This window comes from Enhydra lutris, unplaced genomic scaffold (genome assembly GCF_002288905.1).
Source record: "Enhydra lutris kenyoni isolate GAN:26980312 unplaced genomic scaffold, ASM228890v2 scaffoldscaffold21, whole genome shotgun sequence".
NCBI classification, from domain to species: domain Eukaryota; kingdom Metazoa; phylum Chordata; class Mammalia; order Carnivora; family Mustelidae; genus Enhydra; species Enhydra lutris.
In genome coordinates, this window is record NW_019154105.1 from 8,421,128 (window position 1) to 8,441,822 (window position 20,695).

At 40.3% G+C, this 20,695-nt stretch overlaps 1 protein-coding gene across 1 annotated transcript in view; it reads right to left on the reverse strand.

Moving 5' to 3' along the window:
- Nucleotides 1-3,517: 3,517 nt before the first annotated feature.
- Nucleotides 3,518-20,695, reverse strand: part of LOC111149085 (methylenetetrahydrofolate dehydrogenase (NADP+ dependent) 2 like) — a 112,126-nt gene continuing 94,948 nt past the window's right edge. Inside the window, exon 7 of the mRNA XM_022505998.1 lies at nt 3,518-3,838. Coding sequence (XP_022361706.1) covers nt 3,726-3,838 — 113 coding nt within the window. The 3' untranslated portion in view covers nt 3,518-3,725. The remainder of the gene's footprint in view (nt 3,839-20,695) is intronic.

Sequence of the window (20,695 nt, forward strand, 5' to 3'; positions counted from 1 at the left end):
AATCCTCCACTATCTTCCCTTCTGCCACTTTTTCTGTTTTTCTAATTTACTCATCTCTCTCCTCTGGTCATAAGCATCTCTGACAGTGTCTTCCCTCCCCCCAGCCCCGACCCACCCTTCTGCCCTCCTTTTCTTTCTTTGCCTTCTTTCTTACTCTTTCAGTAACTCAACAAAAATCCATTGCTAGACAATGGCAGGAAATGATCATCGGTCCATTGCTCTCTCTCTCTCTCAACTTATTCTGTAATTCTCATGTATGCAGTTGCCATTCCTTCAGTCAATATCGAATGCCTGCCACATCCAGGGCCCTGGGCTGGATGTGGTGTTAGGAAGACAAAGAGACAAATCACGCATGGACTCTGCCCTCAAGGTACTGAAGGGAGTTAAGGAAAGCACATACATAACTACAGAACTTGGTAGGAACTGAGAAGGGCCACGGATGTGCCGAAATGGCTGTGAGAGTTCAGGGGTGGGACTTCGTCAAATTCTTGTGGCAGTTTTCATGGAGGGAACCTGGAATAACAAGGAAGGTGTAGGTATGTAAGAAGAGAAAGGATTCCAGGTCAGGGAGGCAGTGAGGGAGGCAGCGTGCTGTAATGACAAGAGAGTGAGCTCTGACTCACATCATCCCAGACCTTGTTTTGAATTCTAACTCCACATCCACTATCCATCTGGCCCTGGCTAAGGCTTTCTAATAACCACAAGGGTCAATTTCCTCATCTATCAAATGTAGATTGTCCATAACAACACAAAAAGTAAAGCATTTAGCACATGCTGGGTGCTCTCTTAAGGACAGCCGTTGCTACTGAGCAAGAGTAGAGGCCCAGGGTGTGTAGAATGGCCAACAAGGTCAGGGATTTAGTGGTTAGTACATGGTACTGAGTCCTAAATTTTCATCACTAGTCTCTTCCCAGACTGATGTTATACCAAGACTTTATGTGTTTTTTCATCACGTGACACTGTTAAACTGAACATAATCTCTTCTCCAAAATCAGCTCCCTTTTGTAACTTTCTCGTGTTAATCAATGATAATATCTTCTAGGCTCTAACAGCAATTCTCCTAATTCACCAAACGTGGCCTTCAATTATCTAGGCACGCTCTAAATCTATCTCTGCTTACCTATCCAGCTGGATTTCCATCACTGTCCAACACACACCGTTCATTTCAGTCTGACTCTCGCTTTCATATATGCTTGCCAAACCCATTCTCACCTCCATATCTTTGTATTATTGTTCAATCCCCCTTCATTCTTTTTATAGAGACTTGCAGGAGAAGAAAAGTTACTTCTCCAAATCCCTGCTGCATGGCTGTCATCTTTTTTTTTTAAGATTGTATTTATTTATTTGACAGAGATCACAAGTAGGCAGAGAGACAGGCAGAGAGAGGAGGAAGCAGGCTCCCCGATGAGCAGAGAGCCCGATGCAGAAATTGATCCCAGGACCCTGGGATCATGACCTGAACTGAAGGCAGAGGCTTTAACCCACTGAGCCACCCAGGCGCCTCGTCTGGCTGTCATCTTTTTGATGTCTACCTTTTATTCACCCCAAATATCCATAAATGAAGTCATGGTACCAATGAACCAACTTTATCTCCCTTATGTGTTGACAAAGGCTTCCTTCTTGACTGGACTTCAGTCAGACTCCGAGTCGTCTTCTTGACTAGGCCTGCTGAACCCAGTTTTAGCAAAGAATGCTGCTAAGTCAGTTTATGGAGGACCTTCTCCTCAATATCTGATCAGGTTCTCTTGTCCTACCCTTGATATCTGGCCTGCCTTCAGCAAGAATCCTGGTAAGCTAGTTTTGCAAGAGTCTTCCTACACTTGAAATATAATCAATTTCCTCTTAGAGTAATTTCCCACCTACTGATCCCCTTACTCTGCTCATTGGATATAGATCCACAGCCATCTTTGCTGTGTTTGGAGTTGAGTTCAATTTTTTCTATTGCAGTCGCCTTGATCCCGCTGCTACAGTCTTGGATAAAGTAGTCCTTACCGCTTTTACCAAATGTCAGAACAAATTTTCTTTTCCAGTGTTTTAGTCTCTAGAAAGATTCCCTCCTGAATTTTAGCTTAGCCAAGGGGCAGAAATCTTCCCAAAATAATTCCTGCTGTACTTTCGGGGGTTGGGGATGGTAAGCTCGAAACTGCAGACTTTACTTTTTCCATGTACATGTATTTTGGGTCAGTTTTGTCTGTTTGGGGGAATCTGGGGCCCTTTCTGAAATGTTTACTTGGGAGCTTTGAATTTAAACTTCTGTCGAGGTTACCACACAAAGATAGGTCTGGACTGACTTTGGAATGGGCTATAGAACCTTTTCTTGCATGCTGAAAAAACTTGTACATTTCCCCAGCAGACGGTAAAGAAATAGGTAACAATTCTATTCCTGAAACTAATATTACACTATATGTTAACTAACTGGAATTTAAATAAAAACTTGAAACCATGAAAAAAGAAAGAGGTAACAAATACATGAAAAAAAAATCTCATAAATATCTTAAGGAAGAAAGAAGACAGGTATTCTTCAAATTGCTTTTATTATACAGTTGAAATATGATTAATTATAAGTATCTAGACTATTTTCACACAGTTGATCAGGGGCACACACTGATAAAAACATGCACTGGGTAAGAATCATTATTGGTACATAAACACACCGGGATTTGGCACGAAAACAATACAATTAAGTGACTAGGGTAGTCTCAAAATAGCCTTCCAGTGACATTCAGGTTTATTTCCTAATTTAAATTGTGTTAGAAATGTGGCATCTACTCTGAGAACCAACTCAACTGCCATAACAGAAGAGGGAAGGATTGTGGGCAACAAAGCAGTAGATTTTCAGTTATAGTCTAAGGTTTAGCGTGGCACATTGTAAATGTATTATTTTCCTATTAATTTCTGAATCTATGAACAGACTTCATTCTTTAATGAAGTCCTCGCTCATACTATACCATATTTTTCTAGTATTTGTGGGAGGACACAACCACAGTTTTGTTTTGTATGTTTGGTTTGGATCTTCCATTATTCCTCAAGGAAGGTATTATCAATTACACGTAAACCTAACATAATCTTGTTACATTTTACTATGGCAAGTAGTCACTCACAGTTTGAAATGATCACTTCCTTTCTAAGCAGCACGCATTCTTCTGCCTCCTTTGTTTACTTTTCTTACTTTGAATGGAGTATCGTTTCTCATTAAGATGCCTCACAGCATCCATTTGGGAGACACATGAGACCAAGATTTTACTTTTAATATTTTATCTTTCTTTTAGCACGTAAGCTCTTTTTCAGCATGTAATAAACATAAAATATATAAAAATGGAGTCTGCTTATGTCAAAACCTAAATTATACTATCCACGGGCACCCATTTGGCTGATAAGACATCTCTTGAAAGCATACTGTGCGCGATATTTGTGTCAAAAATATATTCATTTGTTATGAGCCCTTTATTGTTTAATATTATGAACAAATATTATTCACAAAATAAACCACTGTTACCAAAGTTTTCACTGGAATTGTTTTTCTTTTTTTTTTTTCCTCTAAAATTCAAAATCCGTGAGCAGGAACTGCGTCAAGTTGCATGAATCATCTGATCCATGACGATTCCATCCATGAAAAAATAAATACGATGTAGAAATAAATAGCTTTGTAGTAAAATATAAAGGTGTTTGCCTTTGTCAAATAAATAAAGAGCATGATTTCATTTTCTTTTATTCTTTCATGTGACCTAGTAAATGAGTTTTTTAGCTGCCAGAAGAGTGTTCCTCAGAAGCATTGCCACCGTCATGGGTCCCACACCTCCTGGAACTGGAGTGATAAAGCCAGCCTTCTTCTTCACAGCTGATGGAGAAAACAGAAAGCCATCTTTATTTTTAAATTTTCCTGAGAATTTCGTATTTTTAAATAACTAGTTAAAAGATAAACTGAGGCATATAAAACATTTTTTTAAAGATTTTTTTTTAAAGTAATTTTTATACCCAACATGGGGCTCAAACCTATAACCCCGGGATCATGACCTGAGCCGAAGGCGAACGCTTAACCAACTGAGCCACCCAGGTGCCCTGAGCTTGCAACTCCTGATCTTGGGTCCAGGAAGGGAGACCCACATTGGGCTCCTTGCTCAGTGGGGAGTCTACTTCTCCCTCTCTCTCTGCCCCTCTTTTGTCTTTCTCTCTCTCAAATAAATTTTTAAAAAATCTTAAAAAAAAATAGGAGTTGCAGGCTTTACTAACTGAGCCAGCTAGGCACTCCGAAAGTTTTTTAGAGTTTATTTGAGCACTTATCAGTCTGAATTGGACAGCAGCGACCTGGAAGTGGTCAGGAGTGCTCCACCAGTGAGGAGCTGGCCAGAGACTCCTAAGAGAAGAGGTTGAAATAAAACAAGGTTGTTGTGGATAGGCTATCACTTAAAGCCCAACTGGCTTCTTGCGACCCGTTGTCCTCAGATTTTGACTGTGTAACCCTGAGGCATTTATAGGCTTAGATTTTGGTTTGCTTACATAGGCTGTCATGCCATTAGAGTCCTGTTCCAGCCTCCTTGTTTCATGAATTTAAGAGACTATAGTGGATTTTCCTGCATTACACATATAACTCTAAGAACCTCTAAATACTTCAGAATGAGGTAGCCTATAAACACTCACGCACTTAGACAAATAATCCTGTGTATGTTATCTAATCAGCCTCAGAGGTGGGTTGAATCTCCACGCAGTTGCTTTTACATGATGAAAACCTATAACCCAGGAGGGACTCGACTACCTGTAATTCCGGTGATCTACTTCTAAAATACATGATATTGGTCACAAAGGAGGAACAGGATATAGACAGTTCAGCACACACCATTTGTTAAATTGATGAATTCCTATTCTAACAATAGCATCACTTATGTGTGAATAATACGTTCCAGTGCACCTCTAATAAAAATCACCGAACATACTTGAATTACTGAGCATATACACATAGTCCTGTCCTAAGGTATGCAGACTTCTTCTTATTCAGTGAATAAACTCAAAGAAAATGACAGAGAACTTTCAGCAAGTTTTATTTAAGAATGTTTCACACCCACATTATCACACATGAATGGCCCCATGCTTTGACCCGATGGTTTTATGCTTTACCATGTGAATATGAACAATGAGGTTTTCCCAGGTAAGTCTTACACAAAGTTAGCATCAACAATACTTCTCTAATGCATACTCTGACATTATTAGTCACGTTATTGAGATGTATGGCCTTTTACAAGTTTGCTCATGTATGCTTCTACAAGAATCAAAACTAACAGATGTTATCTAGATCTCAAGTATTATTTTTGTACAATTTATATTGCTTTCTTGAAATAGGGTTTGTAAAATTTACACTTACCTTATTTGAAGTCTAGTAGTACACCAGAATTTTTTTTTTAAATCATAGGAAGAAAAAGGAATAGGGTTCTTTCATTTAAGCACAAATAGGCTTAAAGACATCACAAAAAAGAAAAAAAAAATCCAGTATGTATTATGGATTTTCTCATGGTATGTAACAAAGATAAGATGAGAATACTTATGATCTGGAAGAAAACAGATTAGTTTTCCAAAAAGCCCCTCTACACATGAACATTTCTTTCCCTCACCACACATCCATCCAATACCAAACAGTAGGCTAGGTCAGTAGCCATCCCACAAATAGCTATGAGTCCGCAATCCTTTCCTCCTTTACCCTGGCTATTCCTTCCACCCGGAATACTCTTCTACTTTATCCAAATAAGAGAATCCTTATTATTCTTTGAAAGCCAATATTACCCGGCTATAATTTTCCTCAAAAACTCACCCCTCCAGTGTTCAAGTAAAAGCCGCACTTCCTGTGTTTCCGGTAACTTTATACACAACTCTGTCATGGAAACTAACACACTGTGCTGTCTGCCCCTTTGCCAGGCACCGTGCCTGGGTGGTAGCAACCAAGCCTTTACAGTTGGGTGCTGTCACCGCTGGGTTCATCTTAGAGTCTCTCCGTGTACAGGTCAGGCATTCAGTAAATTCTGATAACGTGAACTTAATAGCCTTTGAGATTTATTTATTTTTATCTTTACTTTTTAAAGATTTTCTTTATTTGTTTGTCAGAGACGGAGTGAGTGCACGTGCAGGGGGAGCAGCAGGCAGAGGGAGAAGCAGGCTCCTGCCCTGAGCAAGGAGCCCGACCCAGGACTTGATCCGAGGACACTGGGATCTTGACCTGAACTGAAGGTAGATGCTTAACCGAATGACCCACCCAAGTGCCCCTAGCCCTTGCAATTTAAAATCTGAAATCAATTTGCAGGAATGTGTCAGTGGATACAAACAGTTTAGTTCAAGCTAATTGAAAATTAGCTTGAAAACCTCAAACTACTAATTTGCATGACCAGTGCCTTCCAGGAACTTTACTATAGAATTGGAAAAGCCATGGCCTTAAAATATCAATGAATCTCTAGAAGAAATATACTATGCTACTATTCTTTATTCTGATAGTATTTAAAATCATGTATTTGTAAAGTTCTGACTCTGAAATATTAATGGACAAAAATAAAAGACAACTGGATGATGTGGTAAATGAAGAATTAAGTACAACTAAATCTTCAAGGGAAAACAGAATGGTTCATTTCACAATCAAAAGGTTGATCAAATTTATGTCAGGGAGTCTGCTGTGGGCAAGTAGTCATTTTATATAATGCAGTTTTCAACTTTGAAAGGTAAAGGGGCTTGGAATTATACATATATAAAACTAGTCATAACCATAGCTACTATTGACTGAATACCTGCGACTTGCCAAGAACTTTATAAATACTATTTAAATAACACCTATGGGATTATTATTTCATTTTAATAGACAGAGAAAGTGTGTCTCCCTGAAGTTAGAGTGACCTACCACTCCCTTATATGGTAGAGACACTGTTTACAGCCAGGTCTGAAACATTCTACGGTTCCATAATTGCATCCCAGCCCAATGCAACCGGAATACCATGACCTGAATAAGTAGAAAAGTCCCAAGAAAGACTCATGAGCCAAAAATTAACAGAGTTTTCTCAAAGGGTTTGGAGGGGAGTCTGAAAAAGGAAACAAGGAGGGAAGTTCTAGCAAAGTAACTTTCCAACATTTTTACTCCAAGTACTCACAGCTCATCATCTCCGAATTACATCCAGCACCTCCGATTACACAGCTAGCTGAGCAGTCGGAGTTGCTTTCTTCCTGGGTGTCAGATCAGATAAACCATGAGTCTGCTCAGGTATCATGACACTCCTCTTTCAAATTAGGTTTTTCACAATATGCTTACAATTGCATTCTTTGGCTCAAAAAAGTGAGGCTTGGGGTGGAGGGAGAGGGATGGGAACAAGCTGGTGCACGAAATCACACCTGCCTGAGATCTGTAGCTGGTGTCTGCTTTTTTGCACTCTTTACTAGTAGAAAGTAATACACATTTATCTCGTCTTGCCCACCATTTCATAGAAATACACTATGTGATGGGTAGTGGGTCTTCACCTACCCTGGCTAGGGCTTCTCTAGATACTCAGAAGCATTCATTTGCATCAAGAGAGTCCTGTGCACTGCTCACTAAGCAGAAGATTATGTCACTATGAACATATCTGGCCATTCAAATGCTGTTTCAAGTGTTTTTTTAATCTTTGAAATAAAGTGGAGGAATATGAAAAATGAAGTTAGTACACAGTCACAAGAGGTCAACTGTGTTTTTTTTTAAGATTTTTTAAAATTCATTTGACACAGAGAGAGAGATCACAAGTATGCAGAGAGACAGGCAGAGAGAGGGGAAGCAGGGTCCCTGCTGAGCAGAGAGCCCGATGCGGGGCTCAATCCCAGGACCCTGAGATCATGAACTGAGCTAAAGGCAGAGGCTTAACCCACTGAGCCACCCAGAAGGCAGAGGCTTAACCCACTGAGCCACCCAGGTGCCCTCAACTGTGATTTTGATGGGAAAGAAAAAATATATATAAAGTTCTCTATCCCTTTTGAATTGATTTTCATGGGAATCTGTATCTGAGAAAGAACTAGAAGTTTATCTGCTGCTGGCTAGAGTTAATGTATCATTTATTTCCATAAGAACCAGGATATGGAAGTAATGATTTCCCAAGAAAGGTAGGGAATGCCAGTTGGTACAGATGTCAATGCTCAAAAGAAATTCTGTAGTCTAGTAATTTTGCATAACTATGTCAGGGCTGTCCTACATGACATGTTTACGAAGCAGCAGAAGTGGCTTGTGAGCTGTAATTAGTCAGGTGAGAAAGAGTTAAATTCAATACGTTTGATGCTCTGAAAAGCATCTTCCCCAATTGCATCTGCAAGAGAGTAAGTTAAGAAGCATTACGTCACCAGAATAATCTCTCATTGGCTGGTCTTTCCCTGAGGGCATTCAAAGGTTTGCACCTGCTTGGAGAAGATGATGCTTTTAAAGATTAATCCTATTAGATGTGGGGGAAAGAGTTCTAGATGCTTTATTGAAATGAATTACAGAAGCACTTTAAGGCAAAATTTCCTTCAAAGACTTATTTACTTTGCATTCAGGTGTGAGGGAGTATGTGTGTGTGTGTGAAGGAAAATGCCAAAAATTCTGTATGGATGAGAACCAGGTAGAGGCTCCATCCTGCTATCCAAAAGTAGAAAGAGCATTCCTAGGAAGCCTTTCAGAAGCCAAAATAGTGTAATCAAAGAAGCATATGCCATTAATTTATATGGAAAAAATGTTGAGCATGCCCAGATCTAAAAAATAACCTCGCTTTGGCTTTCCTGACATCTTAGGACATCTCTTGCTAACAGATGCACAAAATAAATGGGGCTAAGCATAGAGGCTCACAGACACCATTCCCAGCTCTGGTGGCTGGAGGCTGATCTGCTGAGTGCAGGTCCCAGGGAAGGAGCTTGGTGTCCCACCTCCTCCGCCACGGCTTAGGGTGTACACTGCCTCTGTGATGCTCACTGTGAAGCAGATACTTAACGCTTTTTGCTTTGTACCTTTTCTTTATTTCTTTTTTCAGAAAAGCTACAATCCTCATTTAGATGTCTTTCACTTAGCGAAAACAGAAACTAACGTAGTTTTTTTGGTAAAAGCAAAGTGACAACATGAACTTCCAAAAAATGGGGGAACATGTATTAGATCTTGAATTAACATGATTCTAGAGCTACTGAAACTGACAGTGAACACAGATAAAACGATCATCACAGATCCTATTGTTATCTGCATGGAATGTGCTCTGGGAAAGAGATTCAGAGGAAAATGACTTGGTCATGCTTCAAGCAGGTTTCTGCAAATAAGGACTATTTTGAGGAAAGGCAACGATTATCATGACAATTTATTTCAATGACCTCTCTATACACTGTAGACACTGCAAAGTAAATTCTGTAGATTTCCTTGAGGGTGATAGAGTTCTGCCAGCATGATCTAGAATATCAAAGAGTATGTTCAGTTGTACAGAAAGAAAAGAGATGACCACTTAAAATCAGTCATTTTTGGGAACACAGGACTTGCCTTTGCACATTCTACTCTTCGTTTGACATACCTTTCCTGCATTTTTCCACCTGATGAATATTTATTCTTCCTTTTCAGATCTGGCTAAATGTGACTTCCTTCGTGGTGCTCAGTAACTCCACAGGCTGAGTTAACGGTTCACTGACTGACCCATGAAACTCAGCAGTGATTTTCCATTTGCAGCCATAGTGTATGCTGGAACCAATCTCCTGAGAAATGTAGTCACACGACATATGCCTCCTCCCACCTCATGATTCTGGTGCACGCCACTGAGAATCATTTGCTAGAGTGAGATTTCTAATAATGGGGTGTGAGGGGAAGTGGGTTATGCATGTTAACAGCAGCAAAGAGGAAGTTTAAAACATGGTTGAAATTCACTGCTTCGTTAAGCTACCTCACTTGGGGATTTCTGGTTTCCCAGTCAGGCCCCAGGCAAACCCCAACATGCAAATGTTTGAGTCACAATTGCTAATGCCCCATCAGTCAAAGCAAGTCACGCGGTCAAACTCACACTGAGAGTCTTGGGGTAAGAAGAATGGTAAAGCCACATAGCCAAAGGGACGTGCGCATAGGGACAGAAGAAATACCTGGTCGTATTTTTTAAAATAATCTACTATAATAGTTTTTCGGTTTAGAGACAAAATCTCTAACCTGCTGCCAGATTCATTCTTTTAAACACAGATTATTAGATCATTTCAGCTTTGAAACATCTGATGAATCTCCACCGTCTTCAGGATAAAGTCTAAACTGTTTATACTTGTGGCAATTAAGGTCTTTTAGGATCTGGCCCTCCACCCGGGTCTGGCATTATTTCCCAACCCTTGCATATTTTCCTAACTTATTCACTGTTCCCACACTGGCTCCAGCTGGGCCCAGAGAGAGTCACCACAAATGTTTCTTGAGGAAGACAGCCAGAGCCACTATCCCTTGGAGGGGATAGTGTAGCTAGGAGATGGATATTAAAAAGATAATCACCCAAATAATAATTGAACTCTGGCTATGAAATGTGCCACACGTGTGAATGTGATAAGGCCCTCACTGAGCCTTGCATATGTGGGTGGTGTTTATCTAGGCCGGGCCCAGAAATGTGAAGGATAAATCCAACCTTTCCCGCGAAACAAAGAGGTGGTGTGCAGCCAGTGTTCTTGGTTAGGGGAGGTAAGGTCTGTGCAAGAATGAAGGGGAAGAGTCGTGCTCCTGTAGAGCCCAGAAGAATATGTTAAAATTCTGGATATTAACCTAAGAGCAATGGCTAAAGTATTTTTTTAAAATTTGGGGGGGGGGGATATCTATATATATCTATATATATCTCTATATATAGATATATAATATATATATTCTGAAGCAAGATAAGGTCAAATGGAGAAACTATTTTGGATTGGCATATTTCTCTAATGAAATGAGTTTATCATCTGGGGCAGAGGAAAGGGAGATAAACAGAAAGTAAGAACATAAGGTAAGATGTGCTAAGATGGTAGTAAATTCTAGTTCTCCTGCAGCTCAAGGAAGGAAACAGGAATCAGAAATGGGCATCAGAGAAAGCTCGGTAAAGTGACAGAAAAGCTTCCAGATCTGATGGATGCCTGAGGGGTAAGATAAAGGCGAGAATACAATGCAGATATAAGGAAATAGTAAAAGCAAGGAGGTTTGATCTGACAATGAAGTTGATGCAATGAAGGAGTTAACAGAAGTTCATTATGACCTAAGTACAGGAGGAAAACAGAATAGAATGAGATGTGGGGTGGTGGGGGTGGGGGGGTCCCATGACCCTTCAGGGAGGGGGCAGGACACTTAGGCTGGGTGATGGCAGCTGTAGTTATTGTGTCCTGGTGACTTTGTAAAGAAAGTCTTTTGTGAATAAACTTGGTTATTTCTATCTGTAAGAACAACCAATTTTACAAAATGAGAAACTGGGAGTGAAAAATGTATACTGCTTAATAATTTCCAGATAATGACACAGAAATTCATGTTGTATTTTCACAAAGTTTCAGGTCCTTGAACATTATTAAATTATTATCCAAGAAATCCTTTTTTACCCTGAAATCCAGAGGCCAATCTGTCATGTTCCCTTTTCTCCACTCTGTGGATGACTATTTTCTTTTGGTACCTAGCTTCAGTCCAGGGTAGAGAATTCAGATGGGCATGGCTTGACAGATTTTCCAACATTCTTACTTGAAGACAACCATGTGTCACGGTCAGGATTAAAACAAGAAGTATAGAACAGAAGTGATTAGGTTATTTCATGTTTAAAATTTGAGGTGATGACAGGGATGATGGAAGAAAGGAGGTGTCCAGTCTATGTGTCTCAAAAAAATCCAGGGGTGACATGTGATCACAAGGTGTGGAAAGATTACTCATGAAGGATACTAACAGCAACATAAGAGACAACAAAACGTCTTTTAACAACTAGGGTGAGAATGAAAGAAAAACATATGTGACCATTGACCTTTGGTACAGCAACCCATGTTTCATGACAGGGTATCTCTGGCTGGTGTGTTCTGTGCCATTATTTCCTCTGGAAACTTTATATTTGAGGTTCCTAGGGTCTGGACCTAATAATCCAAACTCTCGGGGCGCCAGGGTGGCTCAGTGGGTTAAAGCCTCTGCCTTCGGCTCAGGTCATGATCCCAGGGTCCTGGGATCGAGCCCCGTGTTGGGCTCTCTGCTCCGCAGGGAGCCTGCTTTCCCTTCTCTCTCTGCCTACTTGTGATCTCTCTCTGTCAAATAAATAAAATCTTTAAAAAAAATAATAATAATAATTCAAACTCTCGCCTAAGGTACTCTATTAGGAAGACTCAATAATTCTTTGGCACACAGTGAATTTCTGCTTTGTTACATTACATATTACGCCAAAGTTTCCAAAAGGAATTTCCAGATGTACCGAAACAATTGATTTTCTGGTATGCCTTGGAAGTTGTATTATTCCGGCAGAGTCAAAGAATATATTTGTTCTTTATAAATGTAGTTTCAGGTAGAGGATGAGGAACTCATGTCTTAAGTTCCTGTAATATTGTTGTATTTCTCTTTGCATTTTGTCCAGTTTTCTGCCACTTTTGAGGAAGTACTCCATGACCCATGTCAGATTTGCAACTAATTTTTAAAACAAACTTCCATCCCCCAAAGGAAAAGGAATGGTTCCTTACGTGTGGCAAAACAGCAGATGAAAATTTCCTGTTTTTCTCATATGAATTTCAGCATTCTCGTATACAAGTGTAATTGTCTCAATTAAATGCTTGGAGAATTTTCCCATGCTTCTAAACACAGGCCATTTAGACATGACCTCTCAAATACATCCACTATAATGAAGTGGAGACAAGCTTCAGGAAAATGAAGTACATGAATAACAACCAGAAAAACCTGACTGGCTTAGGACTGGAGAAACAGTATGACTCAGGAGGTAAGATGGAAAACACTCCACTTTCTCATATGGTTGATATAAAAATGACACTTACGAGCACGACGAACCAGAGAGAGTAAAGGGCTCCTTGGCAAGTGAATGGCTCACCGCTGAACTCTCGCAAGGCTACAAGGAGTCAGAGACCCCAATGGCAATTCACTCTGCTTCCTCTTGCATTTATCTGGTTGCCTGATTCTGGGGTTTCTACAAGATTTCTACATATATTAGGACATTCATTATCTCAGCACCCTTTGGGGCAGTAATAGGACAGACAGGATTAATCCCCTAATGGAGTAAAAGAGTGAGACTCTGATCCACATTTCTAGATGGATTGTGCTGGTTTCATTAGCTTTGTAAGTTGCACTTACACATACATTCTTCACCTATTTACTGTGCTAGCTGTATGTGCAAGATGGCTAAGCCTTTTTTTCCCTCTAATGTTCTCCTTACATTAAATCAAATCTCCATATATCCAGCTACCTGCCTCATAGATGTGAACACCAACAGAGAATGCTCATACCACTCAGAACACATTCAATGGAGTCAAATAGCAAATCAATCACCAAATGAAAATCTGAAATTGCTTTCTGTGAACTATGTCTATGATCCTTCTGTGGAACCTCCTTCCTGACCATGGATGGTATCACCTATCAGTGTCCGTTTCCCTTTCAGTAGGCAGGAGTAAGGATTACCACCATGTATATTTCTAGTACTTTACCAAAAAGACTAACACTATCTCCCTTTCATTACTTCTTGAGAAAAACATAATCATCATGTACTCATCTCATTCCCCCCTAGTCCTTTTTCCTCAAGCCACTGAACATTCCTATCAAACAGTGAGAAATGTGTAAACTAGATAGGCTGTTTGGAGGATTCTCCCAATCTCTTAGCAAGGCCTCAATGTTGGTAGCCTGCCATTATCAACCCAAGATGCTAGGAGATAAAATCTCCATCTAGAGATATTTGTACTTTAGTATGGAGCCCTGGGAAACAACTACAAAAAAATCGCATCCTTAGGTGTAAAAGAAGAAGAAGGACTTGCAGAGGCAGCAGCCCTTCTCTTGTTCCTGGGGATGTCCTCTCTGTGTTTCAACTTTTACCTCCTCTGTGAAGGTAGATTGTGCAATTTCAAATATGTTCATCTACAAAGAATGTCTTTAAAGCTGATCTGATTTCAAAGAACGTAGACTTCACAATGAGCACCGTGTTGTAAAATATAAGTGTGCAGTGAGCCACAGTAGGGTAGCTGGCCCTCTGAGAAGGATCTCACGGTGACCATGACTACTTGTTTTATGAAATGACCTGTAGAGGCACTAGACCACAGTGTTGGTAGCAGTCTCTCTAACAGAGATGTTTGCAAATTTCCATTCACTTTTTTTTTTTCCAAGATTTTATTTATTTATTTGACAGAGAAAGAAAGCACAAGCAGGGGGAACAACATTCCATCTACTTTTTAAAAATGACAGGAAAAGACGAGCCTGGGTGGCTCAGTCTGTTAAGTGTCCGACTCTTGGTTTCGGCTCAGGTCTGGATTTCAGGATCATGAGATCCTGCCCTGTGTTGGGCTCCATGCTGGGCATGGAGTCTGCTTCAGTTTCTCTCTTCCTCTCCCTCTCCCCCTCTTGCTCATTCTCTTTCTCTCAAATAAATAAATAAATCTAAAAAAAAAAAAAAAAAGATAGGAAGAAATCACCTCTGGGATAAAGTGTTAGGTTCTCTCCTCCCTTATCCTAAAGCTGGACTTTTGGGCTACCTTGTAATCATCTACCGCAAAAAGTTGATATTTTGAGCCAATTGACCATATTGTTATGAACTGAATATTTGTGTCACTCCAAAATTTGTATGTTGAAATCCTAACCTGGGATGTGATGGTATTAGGAGGTGGGGGCTTGGAAGGTGATTGGGAAGGTGATTAAGTCACGAGGGTGGAGACCTCAGGAATGGGTTAATGCTTCTATTAAGAAACCCCATTGAACTCCCTCATTCTTTGCACTATATGAGAATACAATGAGCAGTTAGCTGGCTGTAACCCAGAAGAGGGTCCTCATCAGAATCTGATGATGGTGGCACTGTGATCTTGGACTTCCAGCATCCAGAACTAAAAGAAATAAATGCTTATGGTTTTAGCTGCAGTTTGTGGAAATTTGTTAAAGCAGCCTGAACTAAGACACATGCCATCAAATTAAATGATTAACACTGAATACTGAGTTGATGGGGAGTCTCTTTAACTTTTTCTGTTGGTTTTGTTTGTTGGTTTTACAATATCACAGACTAATAGTTCTGTATAAGTGATCTACGTCAAAGATAGTACCATTTCATTAGAAACTGGCAACACTCTCTTACTTTCCCATCTTGTAGAGCACGTACTTAGGAGTAAAGAATACTAAAATCCCTTCCCAAAGAAGCTTACTTTAAATCAAAATAGATGAACATAGGGAAAAGAAAAAAAAAAAGGAGAGGGGAAGGCAAACCATAAAACAGACTCTTAGCTATAGAGAACACAATGAGGGCTGCTGGAGGGGAGGTGGGCAGAGGGATGGGTTAAATGGGTGGTGGGCATTAAGGAGGGCACCTGTGATGAGCACTGTTACTTGTTACTTGTAAGTGATGAATGACTACATTCTACTCCTGAAACTGGTTTTACACTATACATTAACTAACTAGTACTTAAATAAAAGCTTGAAACATTAAAAAAAAAAAAAGAGGAAGAAGAAGAAACTTAATTTAACATGTAATCTGGAGAATATAAATTCCATGAAAGCAGGAACTTTATCCTGTGCATGGCTATAGCCCCAGTACCTTGAAGGTGTGCTGCATGAGAAATACGGGTTGAGTAAATCAAAGAATGACTCAATGGATGTATTGTTACTGGATCTGGATTGTTGTAGGTTAATAAATGCTTGATGCTACCTTGAGTGGCAGCTTTTGTCCCCATTAAGGCAGCTTGAAGGAACTACTTCTGTAATGGAAGAGTCACATTAGAGATTTATAAGTACAGAGGAGGATCATACAGTTGACCAAGGGTATTACTAAGAAGGCTGAGACCTGCTGTGGGGATGAACAGATAAAAGAAATATAGGACAAGAAGCTCACTGTACAGCGACATATAATTCAGTAGACAACAGCTGAGTAGAAGTGTAAGGTAGTATAGGATTAAGAACAAAATGAACAAGGCATATGGGACCTGCTACAGGAACTTGGAGAAGGTGGGGATAAGCATGAGAGTTTTAAAGTGGCTTTGCATGATTTGTGGGTGAAGAGCAGACTTGGCCAGAACAAAGTTGAGGCCAGAAGAGCAATGAGGGACAGGGTGGTAATGCAAAGTTACATACTTCTGGATTAGTTCAGAAGTGAGCATGGAGAGGGAGGTGAGTCATGTGAGCGTACAAGTGCACACACGCGCACACACACACACACACACACACATACACATACACACTCTCTGTCTTTTGCCAGGCACTGTGCTCAGCAAGTCACATACATTAGCTCATGTGAGGCGATTATTTCATTTAATCTTCGTAACAACTTTATAAGATAGCATTATCTCAGTTTTTCAGATGATAAAATCAAGTCTCAGAGAGGTGAAGTGATTTGCCTAAGATCATAATTGTTTTATGCAACAGAACTAGGATTCAAAACTAAGTCAGCTTGACTGCAAATTATAATATTTTAAGAAAGATTGGACACAATATAGAAAGAGAAAGGAGGGACAAGGTAGATCTCAGGTTTCAAAGGTGAGATACTGTGTGTACAAAGACATCTGGAAGTGACTGTGGTTTTAGTTCCACATCTAGTAGTTTCTTAGAAAATGGTATTGGGCTTCTATAATAATTCTAGACCTCTTTTGTCCTCATATTTTGACTACTGGGTTAGAATTTTGCAGAATAATTCTGACCGGCTAGAGTCCCAAATTATAGAGTCCCTTTTGTTGTAGGAGGGCTTTCATGGCTTTGAAGAATGCAAAGTAAGCCTCCAGCTACTTGGGGCATAATTCACGACTGTTTACAATGTCTCATTTCCCTTGTTCAACAATGGTGAGCCTACTATTGGGTCCAAAAGACCTTTTGCAGTTTTTCTTCTTTGCCTTTGGTCTGCTATTTCTCACCTGGAAAGAGCCCCTTTTTCTCTTTCTCTGTCCACTCTCTACCCTATATACACACACACTTGGGTAAAATTCATCTTTTCAGACTCATCTCAAAAGGATTCTAGAACTGGCGCCTTCACTCTTGCTTATTTGAAAACTCTTAAGAGTCATAATTGATTCTCTTCTTTCTTTTATATCTAATCATTCAGCCAATCCTTCCAACTCGTCCTTTAAATTCTATCTACCATCTAAAAACCTGTTAACACCGTCACCCATTACTGTGTTGGCCCACTTCTCATCTTGGATAATTTCTTACTTGGATAATTTTAATAGCCTCCTAACAGGTACCCTATTTATATCCTAACCTCTCTAAGGTCTATTTGCCATCAGTAGCCAGAGTAATCCTGTTAAAACGCAAGTCAAATGTCATTTCTTTGCCCCAAATTTTCTAATAGCTTTCCAATGCATTTAAAGTAAAGTCCAAATATCTTTCCACAGCCCTATATGATATGGTATCTCTGCTGTTGCCTCTTTGACTTTATTCTCCATGATTCTTCCCTTTATTTACTCTGAGCCCGTTACAATGGCCTTATGGCAGCTCATGATAGCCAGCAGGCATGCTGGTCCTCAAGGCCTTCATGCTTGCTGCTCCGTGGCCCTCAAGGCCTTCATGCTTGCTGCTCCGTGTGTGTGGACTAGTCCTCTCTCCTATATCCACATGGCTCCCTCCCTCACTTTGCTTAGGCTGGTGGTGCGCCTTCCCTGAACACCCATTTTAAGCAACCTTACTCTATAATTCTCTAGCCTCCCTTATCTTGTTTCGTTTTTGTAACAGCAAACACTTCCTAATATATTATATGGATATGTATGTATTTGTTTATTATCTGTCTTCTCCCACCAGATGTAAGTTACCTGTGGGTTAGGACTTCGCCTCTTCAGATCAGTGTCGCGCCTCGAGTGCCTATCACAATGTCTGACAAATAACATTGCTCCAAATCCTTCTGCATTCCAGCCTCAGCCTCTCTCTGGCCTCCAGGAATTCCTGGGAGGGCCAAGGGAGGCTCCTTCCCTTCCCACTGTGCTCCTTAGCTCTGTTGGCAAAGGGTTGTTGTGAGGGACCAGAGAAGTCCCTTGGACTACAGTGCTGGGAATCATGGGCCAGGAAGAAAATCACTGGCAGGAAATGGGCTCAGCTGTTGTAACCCCTGCAAGGCTGATAAAGACCATCCTTGGCATAGTTTAAGAAAAGGGCAAGTTATAAGCTGGGATCTGGGCCTTCTTTTCTCCCTTACTATCTATGGCAGTTGGCCTAGGGGTCCCCTTTCCCTCCCTCCCTAGGACCGTCCTCTCCCTATCCACATACTCCTCTCCAAGTTTAAGCACTGAACATCATGAAAATTATTCTTCTCATGAGTTCAATGAACTGCTGTTGGTCCTGTGTCATCCTTCTGCAGCCTAGAGGGTGAGGTAACCCAGCTTCAGGAGGGCATTTGGTCCCATTGCTCTCCCAGCTTATCCATGGGAGGGTACAAGAGGACCCCACAGGAGGCTCTGAAGAGCAAGCAAGACACTGAAGAGCAGAGAGCAAACAAATAACACTAGGAGGGAAAGGCCCTGCCTGTGCCCCAGTACCCACTGTGTCCCATCCTGAACCTAGAGCCCCCACACTGTGTTTTTTAAAAAATTTTAATTGAGATATAATTTATATAAAACATTATTTAAGCTTAAAATGGACAACCTGGTGATTTGATACATTTATATATTACAATATGATTACCATCCTGTCTTTACTTAACACCTCTATCACACCACATAATTATAATTTTCTTTCTGTGAGAAAACATTTAAGATCTAGTTTTTTAAGCAATTTTGAAATATATGATATGGTATTGTTAGCTATAATCACTATGCTATGCATTAGAGCTCCAGAACTTACTCACTTTCTAGTTGCAAGTTTGTACCCTTTAACATCTTCCTAGTTCCCCCATCCCCCAGCCATTCTAACTACCATTCTACTTTGCTTTGACAAGTTCAGTTTTTTCAGATTCCACATATAAGTAATACCACACAGGATTTGTCTTTGTCCGACTTATCTCATTAAGCATAATCCCCTCAAGGTCCATCCATGCTGTCACAAGTGGCAGGATTTCCTTCTATCTTATGGCTGAAAATATTCAGTTGAATATATATATACCCCATCTTTACCCCTCATCCATTGACTGATACTTTTGTTCCACAGCTTGGCTATTGTGAATAATGCTGCAATAAACATGGTTACATAGTATCTTTTTGATAACCTGTTCTTTTATTTCTTTTGAGTGTTCCAAAATTGATTGTTTATGCACCACACCCAGTACTTCATGCAATACGTGCCCTTCTTAATACCCACACCAGGCTCACCTAACCCTCCAACCCCCTCCAAAACCCTCACTTTGTTTCTCAGAGTCCACAGTCTTTCATGGTTTGTCTCCCCCTCCAATTTCCCCCAACTCACTTCTCCTCTCCATCTCCCAATGACCTCCGTGTTATTCCTTATGTTCCACAAAAAAAGCGAAACCATATGATAATTGACTCTGCTTGACTTATTTCACTCAGAATAATCTCTCCAGTCCCATCCATGTTGATACAAAAGTTAGGTATTCATCCTTTCTGATGGAGGCATAATACTCCATTGTGTATATGGACCATATCTTCTTTATCCATTCGTGTTGAAATGTATCTTGGTTCTTTCCGCAGTTTGGTGACATGGCTATTGCTGCTATGAACATTGGGGTACAGATGGCCCTTCTTTTCACCACATCTGTATCTTTGGGGTAAATACCCAGTAGTGCAATTGCAGGGTCATAGGGTAACTCTATTTTTAATTTCTTAAGGAATCTCCACACTGTTTTCCAAAGTGGCTGCACCAACTTGCATTCCCACCAAGAGTGTAAGAGGGTTCCCCTTTCTCCACATCCTCTCCAACACTTGTTTCCTGTCTTGTTAATCTTTGCCATTCTAACTGGTGTAAGGTGGTACCTCAGTGTGGTTTTGATTTGAATCTCCCTGATGGCTAATGATGAACATTTTTTCATGTGTCTGATAAGCCATTTGTATGTCTTCTTTGGAACAAGAGCCCAGGACCTGACGGATTCCCTGGGGAATTCTACCAAACATTCAATGAAGAAATAATACCTGTTCTCCTGAAGCTGTTTCAAAAAATAGAAACAGAAGGAAAACTTCCAGACTCTTTTTAGGAAGTCAGCATTACCCTGATCCCCAAACCAGGCAAAGACCCCACCAAAAAGGAGAATTTCATACCAATATCCCTCATGAATATGCTAAGATTCTCAACAAGATCCTAGCTAATGGTATCCAACAGCACATTAAAAAGATTATCCACCATGTCCAGGCAGGACTTATCCCTGGGATGCAAGGGTGGTTCAATATTCACAAATCAATCAATGTGACCGAACAAATCAGTAAGAGAAGACAGAAAAACCACATGGTCTTCTCAATGGATGTAGAAAAAGCATTTGACAAAATACAGCATCCATTCCTGATTAAAATGATTCAAAGTATAGGGATAGAGGGAACATTCCTCAACTTCATAAAATCTATTTATGAAAAACCCACAGCGAATATCATCCTCAATGGGGAAAAGCTCACAGCCTTCCCTTTCAGATCAGGAACACGACAAGGATGTACACTCTCACCACTCTTGCTCAACATAGTACTAGAAGTCATAGCAACA